This window comes from Chanos chanos, chromosome 3 (genome assembly GCF_902362185.1).
Source record: "Chanos chanos chromosome 3, fChaCha1.1, whole genome shotgun sequence".
Classification (NCBI taxonomy): domain Eukaryota; kingdom Metazoa; phylum Chordata; class Actinopteri; order Gonorynchiformes; family Chanidae; genus Chanos; species Chanos chanos.
Genome location: NC_044497.1, coordinates 29,084,711 through 29,096,152, shown reverse-complemented (window position 1 = coordinate 29,096,152; position 11,442 = coordinate 29,084,711). Strand labels below are relative to the sequence as shown.

The window sequence follows — 11,442 nt, the reverse complement described above, 5'->3', positions numbered from 1 at the left end:
GACTTTTTAACAATAATTCTTTAACGCAAGCACCATGCTTATTCAATATGATCTGACAGCTTGTTAATTTAATCATTAAAATAAAAACTTAACTGCATCTGGCCAGCAGAACCAGAATCTCAAAATAATAATAAAACAAACAAAACATAACAATAACATGTGACATACATCATTTTCATTTTGAGATTTTGCAAAACCTGAATCCTTTATTTTTACTGACCGGCAGAAAAAAATATAGGAAAACATTTAACATCATCTATCATTGAAAACGTTCTAGTTTAACGCATGCGCAGTCTAAATATTAGGTATTTGCACAGGAAACCCCTGATTTTGATGTGATTTTAAGCGTGATTGAAATTGCTTTGATATAGGTTGACACTTTTAAACGGTGGTTAGTAAAACTGAGAGATACTGACAGTTTTGAAAACTGACAGAATATTGTTAGTAAAAAAAAAAAAAAGAAAATGAAGAGGGGAGAGGAAAAAGTATGTCCATTTTTTAAAACCCCATTAGTCTCTCTGTAAAATGATACGAAATTTTGCTGTTATATAATAGATCTGTATTATGCAATACATGACAACGATATTTCTTGTCACAAGCACCTCGTCTGACTCGAGGTCTATGAGCCCAAACTAAAATGAAATACTTCACAGTTCGAGAAGCTACTTTCTTCTCAACGTATATCTTATTGCCGAACAGGTTGGGTAAAAGTTACCTACATGGCAAAAATTTGATTTTCAGTTGCGTTACTAATTTGCAAATAAAGTTACAAATTACTTTTTTTTTCGTTTCGAACTCCAGATTAAAACGTATTGTAACATCAGTGACCTGCATGTTTTCTAACGGGTCACAATTATCGTATTAAACTCTTATATATATATATATATATATATATATATATATATATATATATATATATATATATTGTGTCTTCCTTTAAAGGTGGTCTGCAAAAAACTCAAAATGAAAACTGCCAATACCAAAATCATTATCCAAAAAGTGCACTTAATATACAAAGTTGGTTGACTTTAAATGCAACTGCAAAACGCCAATTTCTGGAAATCAATACTCGACAAAACAATTTAAAAAGTTAAAATCCATCCCCTCAATGTTGGTTTGTAGTTTGCTGTTGCACGTATTTACAAGCCCAAATAAACCCAAACAACATGTGACTGCACAGGCAGTCATCTTGATATGATCACCGTGTCAATTCTAAAGCCCAGAAAACAGCTATGGAGAAGTTCGGATCAACAACATGCTATTTAAGATACACAAGAAAAAAAAGAAAGTACAAAATAGAAGTTATTACCATACATGTCCAGCATGCAGGATTAATATTTTAATGCAGATTTTTTTGTTTTAATATATATTTATATATAACCAAGCAGGCATTAAACCAATGAGATGTTGCATAAATGGCCCCCTTTCGATGTTCTAGGTTGCAGGCGGGTAACAAGAGAGAAGTAAAAGTTTTGCATATTCTGTTGTTTTCAATTATCTCTCACTTTTTGGGCCAAGGGAAGAATGCAGGTCCAAAGTACACTCCTCTTAGCACAAACATTGTGTCATAAGATTTTTTTTCCCCCCAGACCAACAAAGAACAAAATCACTGTAAGAATACTCGTCCGACGTTATCCAATATTCTTATGAGATGAAATTGTTACTGGATACGAAGAAAGTTCAGAAATATGATCAGATGTTTTTTTTTTTCTTTTCGACAAAACAAAAAAGTCTGTTCTCTACAAGCAACTAATCTACAAAGATGCTGCACTTCTGATAAACACTCTAACTTGTCTTTGTATTTCAGTTGCCAAGTGATGGAGATGATTACATATGTGATTATTATTTTGTGGATTATTTTTTCTAATATGAATACAGATGTTGTTATTAGTATAATCATAATCAGTAATGTTGGTTACTATCATATTTCTTCAGCATCAGTTGTCAGGCATTAGAGAGACTCACATGAAGAACTCTGGCGAAGACGGGTTGTCACTCGTGGACCCAGCCTCACAGAACCCGTTCGCGCCAGTTAGTTTCTCGCACTTCAGTTTGTATGCGTCTCTCTCACGGGCCAGCCGGTTGATCTCTTGCTTTAGCTGCTCCACCTGATTGATGAGCTGATTCTTCTCGTTCTCCAGAACGTGCTTCTGCTGAACCCGCTTGAAACGGCAAGACTGAGCGTAGCCGCGATTCTTGAGGGTCCGACGTTTCTGCTTCAGACGGATAACCTCGTCCTTGGAGAAGCCTCGCAGGTGTCGGTTGAGCTCTCGTACGGACATGGACACCAGCTGTTCGTCAGAAAAGCGGTCCTCCACGTTCAAACCGGCCCCTCCGCCATGGTGACCTTGTTGGCCTGCGTGGGCATGCGGATGATGATGGTGGTGGTGACGGTGATGAAGCTGCTGATGGGACCCAGGCGAGGTAGGAGACGGACTGTCAGGATCCTGGCTGTGATGATGATGATGCTGACTGTGTACGTGACTGTGTGCTCCCGGGTGACCTGGCAGGTCGTCAGGATGGTGGGGAATCCCACCGTACTGGTGGTGGTGTTGTTGAGCGTGGCCGTGGCTGTGGTGATGATGCGCTGCTCTGTAGCCCTCAAAGCCTCCTTGTTGAAGTTGCTGCTGGACATGGGGAGGAGGTGGATGCCCATGGGCCGTGGCACCGATCAGAGCTTCCACAGCGTCCTCTGGGGTCAGGCTGAGTGTCTGTGGGTCTATCTGTTGCGTATAGCCACCGCTGGGCATCCAGTAGAGCTCCTCCAAATGATTCTTCTGTTCCGTGGGACTGAAGCTTGGCGAAGAAGGTACTGAGCTACAAGGGGTGCTGATCGGAGTTGAAGACACAGACCCCTGTGGCTGAAGTCGATTGCACTGCCGTATGTTGGAGCGGTCGAGTCCTGCCAAGGCCTCTTTCTTCACGTCGAACTTCATCAAATCAAAGTCATTGACGTATTCCAATGCCAGTGGACTGGTTGGCAGTTCTGGACCCATGGTAAGATCAGCACTCATTGTGTCTCTGTTTTGCAAATAGGCGAGAGTGTTTGCCAGCGTCGCAAAAATCGACTTTTGCTTTTCCTCCCTTTCCTTTCTCATGCAATAGTTTCTGTGAGTCCTCCAACGCGACACACTCGAATGTTGTAGCATACAGTGCCGCTCGATGGTTTAAAACAGCTTGGAAAAGGGAGAAAAAAACTTTCTGCCTAATGGACAGCAAGACATCGGAATTTGCATCATACACGTAATACACACCGATGCAATCTACTCAGTCTGCTAAAAAAAAACACAAGAAACAGAGGTAGCAAGAGATAAATCTCAGTGCAAAAGTAGGAATTCGAGTCCTTTCGCCCGTACTGAACTCAAAATATAAATAAAAAAAAATAGCGAGTGCCGTTAAAGGGCTCCCGTCCCACTTACAGCAACTCTATAATGTATGTCCGTAAGCCAAGAATGCAGAGAAGGGGGGTTGCGGAGAAACAAGACGTCTGATTTTTCGCTTGGAGAGCAGCTGTCCAGCTCTGCACCGCAGAGATTTCGGCTCGCTTCCCTAGCTCACTCACTCCTGAGTATTCAGTGTAGACTGTGTTGAGTGCACAGCCTGCTCTTTATTGTTGTAGCTTGCGCTGATGTCACTGGAGGGCTGTCCCGATACATGGTAGGATCCAATGGGAGCAAAGCGGACCAGCTAATTAGCATAATACTCTTGGATGGGTAAGGAGGGAGGAAGGGAGCTTTGACAGCTCGAGAAAGGAGGGTGAGAAAGGGCGGTTGAGAATACCTTCACTCCCGCTGTCCTAGTTCACTGGCGCATCAACGTAAACCAACAGCTTTTCATCTTAGCCTGAAATTGTACCTCACAATAAATTAATAGGAAATAACCGTCGTAAATTGTAAAGTTGTTAAATTTGTAGATTATACTCATCTCTGGCCATCAGAGGAGAATTCATGCGAGTTGCGATAAGCTCTTTGGAAGTTGGAGTGTAGCCTAATATTTAAAATGTCACAATCAAACAGCCTTTCAGCGGTACGTTATCAGTGTGGCAAACTAAACAAATAGATAGCAGTGTTTAGCCTAAAAGTTTAAAATCTAGAACTTAAAATAAATCTGTGAAAACCAGGCAACGGGCATTAAAATTTCAGACGTAGCCTTTGACTCATTAAATCAGCACGTACCATTCATTTACAAAGTTTTGAGTATTTAAGATCCACCAGTAACAAATGAGAAAATGGCCTCTTGCATTAGGCTACATTTAAGTTACTGCATGAATAGTCTCTTTAACTACCGACTTCCAACGACAAAAAGTTGCGATAGCTCTTAAAAGTAATCTTCAGGGATAACTTTTAAATCGTCTCATATACTGTAGTTGAATACACATTAGTGAATGTTGAATGCAGTTCTAGTAGGCAATATATTACTCGTTTATAGATAGTGTCTTTACCCTTCAACCGCTGGTTAGAGAGATCCCAGTCTCTATATTACAATAACATAATTCTGGGCCAGTGAAGAATCTCCCCAAATGCAGATCTAAAAACTGTCAATATGAAATACACAAAGAAAAGTTGGACCGCTGTATCCTCCTATTTTTGCCCAGTGATCTGTCTGGGAAAACAAAAAGCCAGTTTTGGCCAAAAGGAAGAGAGGCAACCAGGGAGGTAGTGGTACAGTTAAATTATTCCTAAGAAAACACACCAAACGCCGCCCCCATGTGGACAGTACCTGAACCACACGGTCACTTTATAGAAATGTTGTTCGAGGCTTTAGTTAAAACATTGTCTGCGAATAAAAACTGCTTTACCAAAATTCGTCGTGTCTGTTGACTGTACAACATGCACTGATAGCAAATTCATTAAAATTTCTGATGCAGTCGATGTTTCAACGAAGTTTACCGTAAAATAAATTAGAAACTGACATTCAAATGAACAAACATTTCACTCAAACAAACAGACGCTAAAGTTTATTCCATCAGCTGCCGTATAAAAAGTGTATTTTTCGGATGAGAGCATTACGAGTTCTCCGGAAACAATGTGCATCAATGGCCGGTAATTGAATTAGTTTAAGATATTGATTCGATAATTAATCTGCTTCTTCACCGTATAAACGAATGACTACGGGTCTGTGCAGAGTTCTATTGATTATTCGGGTTATTGAAACGCTGATGCTTTGAATGGATGGTCTAGCGATCAAGAGCATGTATAAAACCGACGTTGGTGTCTTTATTTGATATTGTGTTATATAATTTGAACGACGGATTCTTATTATTTTTTCAAATTTAGTATGTGCTCCAAGATACTCAAAGTGTTATCAGTTTCTTGCACAATTGCTACATGTTTGATTTGGTAATTTAACTAATTGATTCTGGATAGGTAGAAGCCATCAACTATGTGGAAAAGTTGAGCAATTGGAGAAAATTACTGTGCGATTTCGAAATATAAGAAAAAGATGAATTCCGAAACTATTTTGAGTTATGTTCATTTATTTATTTATTTATTTTGATATGAGTTGTTTGGCATTTATTTAAAGATCCATAAAGTCATTTTTAATCTTTCGTTCCATTGCATATGTTATCTAGGTTGGTAATATATCCACTAAAACATTACGATTTCAAATGCTTTCATGAGAATGTTTATATAATAAAAGGGACAAGGAAATAATAACAGGCTTGTTCTTAGTATTGTTATTATTATTATCATTATTATCATTATTATTATTATTATTATTATTTTTATTATTATTATTTGTTTTAACTAAATGTAATATTACCTTCTAAAGTCGTTCCTCCAGCAACCTGTAATATCTGGTCGATGAAGTGGAAGACATTTTAAAATAAAATTGTTGTATCATTATGTTTGTTGGTCATATTGCCTGAAAAAGTGAAGCTAAAGAAATTTAAGAAATAACTTTCCTGAAAGATATTAGGCTATATCAAGCGACGCACGTGTTCATCGCCTAAAGTCTGTTGCTCTTTGATGCGACTTCAACACGTTAAATGTACCGGTGCCCCCACCAAAGACCGTGTGTGTTCAGAGGCCGAGCCGGCGGCTCTGCCATTAACATGCAGTAATGCGTGCTAATATACTCAGACCTGCCGAAGGATTCTATTCCTTCTGCAATAGGCCTAGCAGCTTGTAATGGAGAGGAGATGTTAAAAAAACTCCATGTCAGCAGCATATTGGTGGTTAATGATCTATTAAGTGATCTGTGTGCTTATGGACAGCAAAAAAAGTGTTGATGCATGCTTATTTTGACTAATGAGATTCACATCCTACGAATTTTAGGAATGAATAACAGAAATAAAATCGCCACAGATATGGTGCATTTGTCAGTTGGCAAAGAGCTGAACCCCATGTCGGAGGTGCGTGCTCCTTAAAAACAAATTGCACCGTTCTCATCGGTTCATGGATTGACCCGGGCCTGCTCTCTTACACAGCGAAAGAGATGTGTACGCCGGCTGTACGCCTGCATTTTTCAGGCGGATACTATTTTAATACACTAGCAGAGACTTAAGGACTAAATTCAGCTGCGGCGCTAGGTAAGGATGGCGTGGCGAGCGATGTTGGTAGTTCATTTTGGATGTCATTTAGTGATGCATGGTATCGAGTGATCATGAGAGAGATTATTACTCTATCTAGACAGCGTTTCGTGACTTCATTAGATTTTCACAAAGATGGTCTGCACTGTCTAAAAGGCACAGGTGACGGGTTCGCTGGTATTCCTGCTGCCGTTTTTTGAGGCGTAATGATTAACATGAATAATTTCAACAGATCATTCATCAAATTCCTAGAAGAGAGAAAGTGGCGTACTTTTGTGCGCCCGCTCACACGTATGTGTATGTGTGTTGAAGAGAGAGAGAGAGAGAGAGAGAGAGAGAGAGAGAGAGAGAGAGTGTCCTATAAGCCGAATCCTATACGAATAGTTTATGTATTGGGGTGGAGTAATATTAATAGGTAAAGAACCAAATCCGGTTTATTATAGGACAACTCAGTAGATGTTAATGACTGAAGTAGCCTACATACGTGTAGGCCTAATTACTTATATATACATGCCAGAAGAGGTAAAAACCAGATTAAATGACAGTGTGACAGATGACATTTTGCATGTGCACAGTGGCAATTTTTCGGTGAAAACCGAAATCTTATTCAGATCATGTAACTACACTTGTTATTGTAAAAGGTTAAAGCGCATTAACAAGTCAGACTGCGGGCTCTAAATGTCTTTTGTTTCTATATTGTCTTAGTCACAATTCGTTCTGTTTCTAGAATAAGATATTCTGACGGAGTGTTCTCTCACAATTTGATATGCGTCAGGTATGTGTTGTAAATATTTTTGTGCAGTGCCGAATACGCCATTTTTAATGCGATATTCCTTACTGTTTTATTTTAAATGCCATTGTAGAACCTAAGATGGGGAGGTTACTATAAATCTGGAGGGGTAAAACTGGTTACTGGTGTTTGAATAAACATTTTTAGTCCCACGCATAATATTGTTCGTGGGGCTCACTTGTTGGGATGAGCCATATGTTTTAATAAAAGCTGCAGATGAGGGTTCGATGATATTTGTTTATATATCAATACAGGATGATAGATGCATTTGACTTATGACTGACTGAGTTTTTACATGTCAGTGTGCCGTGATTGTTGAGTCCTCTGCTGTTGACCGATGGTACTTAAAACAAATTACCCTTCAGAAGCTAAGGTTTAAAACTATTTTGAAAAAGTCACTTAACATTGGGTGGCCATTAATTTAAAACTGGATACTTACTGACTAGCTCAGACATGCTTGTTTACTCAAATGTGATCGATTTACTGGCCGAAAACATATATTATTAAAGCATTGGGCGCGCGTAAACAGCATAGCTTTAAAAGTATCCAACAACCCCCCAAAGCAATAATTGACTTGGAAGTCTTTAAAACGAAGACAGGCGGCAAGATAAGTGCAAACGTACCTCATAAATATGAAAAAAGAAATCGATTGTACCGAGGACAGCAATAGTTTGCCTTAATAAACACACATACAGAGAGAGAGAGAGAGAGAGAGAGAGAGAGAAGGAGGGAGAGAGAGACTTATTTATACTGTTTTTTTATACTAATAGAGTAATAGAGGAGAAGACGTATGAGAGAAAATAAAAACGTGAATAGGAATTATGCTGGGAAAGCGCAGCTTTCTGAACCATAGCGCCGCTTTACAAAAAAGACCCCCCCCCCCCCGCGATTATTTAGAAGAGTGTGGCGCCCCTGCTGGTCAAAATTATTCTACAGCTCCAACACATTCCTGTCCTAGTTTTGACACATACAGACTAAATCTGAAAATCACTGGACACTGTATACAGCATTCTTACTGGAAGAATATTGGACACTAACGTTTCATTACCGCTGTCACCATTTTCCTCCCTAAAATGTATACGTTGTTTTTATATTCTCTGAAACAGAGATTCAAAATATGGAACACTTCCTGCAGGTTTAATGATTCAGAGAAGTGACACAAATACAAAAACAATTTGCTCTCACGTTTATATTGGTCAGATAGTCAGAATGCATCATTTGGAGTGTCTTGTGTCAGAATCTCATCCTCTCTCTTTCTCTCTCTCTCTCTCTCTCTCTCTCTCTCTCTCTCTCTTTCTCTCTTTAATCCTTATAGACACCAAAATATCAGATCCATTTCATTTTGTGTCATGTCCGCTCTTCCCTTAACCAGACAGGAGTGAATATAAATCACAGGCCTCTCCTGATGAAATCTGAAAAATCAAATTAAATATATAATCACTCCATGCTAGATTGCCCAGTTTGTGTGGCTCAGAAGTAATCTAATAAACATAAAATAGAACAACATGGAATAAAAACAAAATCTGACAAATATCCTTGGAGCTGGATGATCAGTATGAGAAAATAAAAAGATAATGCTCAATTTTTAATAACACGGCCTGGCTATGTTCGTAGCAGAACTAATAAGAGGTTAGGTGGAGAGAGGGAGTTATTTGTGGTTTGCCCTCTTCCATTTTTCTTCTGCCTTGTCACTTTCATAAAACTTTGAAGCCACAACTTTCACATGCAAAGTCAAACCTCAAGAAACAGTTACTCAAAAAAAAAAAAAAGAACAGAAAGAAAAAGAAAAACCTAACCACATTCATTCTCTTGTGGTGAACACTGAATAGACTTTGGTTCACCCTGTAGAAGTTGAGCATTGAGTAAATGAAGAAATATGTAAATATTTAAATATTTCAGTAAGCGAATTTAAAACAACAGCAGAGGTTTACAATGATTTTTAGTATATTTGAACAGACGGGTGAAAGTCTATCAGACACAATATTTAATTTTGTACGGATAAATTGGTCAGTGTCATGTTTTTACACAGACTGTAACATAGAATAAACATTACCTGATATAACCGTAAAGTAACACGCATGAGGTCATAAACAAATATGTATGATAGAAAATATATAATTGCAATCTCCTCTTGAGAGAGACCTTTTCTTCCATTACATAAGTTATTTGGGTTAGGACCCCCTCATTCATTCAATATGAAAACCACACTATTTTAATACTGGACATGAAATCATTTCCTCTGCTTTCGTAGCAATATAACAGTAAAATGTCACTACTGGTGGCTTTTCCTGTACCTCATGGTTTATTCTAATCATGGACATGTGTTCTGTAAATTCTGCGGGAATATCACATTCCCTGTCTGTTTAATCTATTGGAACCAGTGTATCATCTGTTTGCTTCACTGGAGAGAGATTAAAGTGGGGGGGGAAAACAGTAATTTGAGTTGCAAGATCCAACATCATCAATAAAACTACAACTTTTTCCAAAGGCCTGGTGGGTTCATTACGATAGTCTTTCACAAAGCGATTTAATTGTAAACAATGTCATAAACATTTAGATGATAACGTGTCAGGGTTTTATTAATACTAATTTTTTTTGTACTTTCAACAAGACTGCATGTCAACCCTTTCCATTACAGAGAATAACCAAGGACAGAAAGAAAACTTTATGATTGCATTTCATGCAAATGATCAGAACATGCATAATCTCTGGCACACTAAAAAAACACAATAAAATCACCGTCTAATGGAAGAGACAGAGATTCTCTAAAGTGTTTGGAGCATCTCTGTCACTGTTTTGGGAGGATCATACAAGCCGTGATAGCGTCTTTATACTAAATAAGAGGAACGAGAGGAAATAGTCTGGTGGACGTAGACAGTCCTTTAAGAGGTGGATGAGTGAGAGGATCCAGGATGGGAATTTATCATGAGAGAAACTCCTTTGGAAGAAAATGTGTGTGAGAGAGACACACACACATGAGGAGAAGGAACAGGAAGAGGATGGGAGTGTGACATGAGACAGAGAACATATAAGGAGGGATAAATATATATATAAAACAGAACTGGAGAGAAAGGGTGGAGAAGAGTGGAAAGGATTGAAAAAGAGAAAGGAAGGGAAGGAGTTTGAAAAAACTGTGTGTGTGTGTGTGTGTGAGTGTGTGTGTGTGTAAGTGAGAGAGAGAGAGAGAGAGAGAGAGAGGAGAAGAGGAGAAGGAGAGAGAATAAAAAGCAAATGGCTGCTAAAAATCATTAATCTTGGTTGGATCTGTGTCACCCTGCGCAAGCGACACAAAGAGGGCCCAGAGTTGCGTGGAGGAGAGCGGAGCTCTGGAGGCAGTGACCCGCTGCCAATTGCCTGTGAAAAGCCCACCAGCCTTTAATAGACTTTTGCTGATCCGACACTTGTTTGCTGGGCGGCACAAAGGGCCGATTGCGGCACCTGACAGGGCTCTGCAGGCCTGGGGCTCCTCTCCCAGTCTGTGATAAATGACCCAGGGTGGGGAGGGTGTAGGCAGGAACAGGGGGAGAGAGAGAGAGAGAGAGAGAGAGAGAGAGAGAGAGAGAGAGAGAGAGAGAGAGAGAGAGAGAGGGGTGGGGTGGGGGGGTGCCGGTGGAAGTTTTAAGGGAGAAGAGGGACAGAGGGAATTGGATGGACGTTCGAGGACCCTTTTGAAGAGTACACCTTTAAAAAATATGATGCTTTTATTTGTTTATTTAGTTTTACTTTTTTTGCAAGCATATTAACACATATTAACACATATTAACACCATGGTCAGTTGTGGTTTTGTAAAGTCTTACCTTATGTGGCATCCTTCACATCGCTTCTCTCCTTTTTTTTTTCCTTCTGACAAAATCTATCAGTGCAGTGCAAAGTGCCTGCTACCATGCGTTAAAATACAATGTTGATAAGTGGTCTTGCTTTTTGAGTTAACAGAGGTCTTTTGGCTTATAAATGAGCCTTTACCTGTTAACACATTCACCATAAGAAAATTCTTCTATTTTTGAACGTACCAGATCTTTTTTAACCCATCTATAGACATTTTTTACATTTCCACTTACGCTTGCACAACATTACACTACTCTCTGCTATTTGAACAGTTTTATCTGTGAAGAGCTTTTGA

The 11,442-nt window shown here is 39.1% G+C and overlaps 1 protein-coding gene across 2 annotated transcripts; it reads right to left on the bottom strand.

Moving 5' to 3' along the window:
• Positions 1 to 945: 945 nt before the first annotated feature.
• mafba (MAF bZIP transcription factor Ba) lies at positions 946 to 3,543 on the bottom strand. Of its 2 annotated transcripts, XM_030769666.1 has the most exons (2): positions 2,925 to 3,543; positions 946 to 2,312 (listed from the first exon to the last, which is right to left on the bottom strand). In XM_030769666.1, exons 1-2 carry the CDS (start codon positions 3,147 to 3,149, stop codon positions 1,962 to 1,964), a joined length of 576 nt encoding a protein of 191 aa, XP_030625526.1. In that variant the 5' UTR covers positions 3,150 to 3,543; the 3' UTR covers positions 946 to 1,961. The 2 variants fall into 2 exon arrangements, with proteins under 2 accessions (XP_030625526.1, XP_030625525.1); XM_030769665.1 differs by having other exon boundaries at positions 946 to 3,543.
• Positions 3,544 to 11,442: the final 7,899 nt, after the last annotated feature.

Bases quoted from the DNA above. Each gene is read 5' to 3' on its own strand.
- mafba (XM_030769665.1), bottom strand. From the start codon at position 3,149: ATGCTACAACATTCGAGTGTGTCGCGTTGGAGGACTCACAGAAACTAT.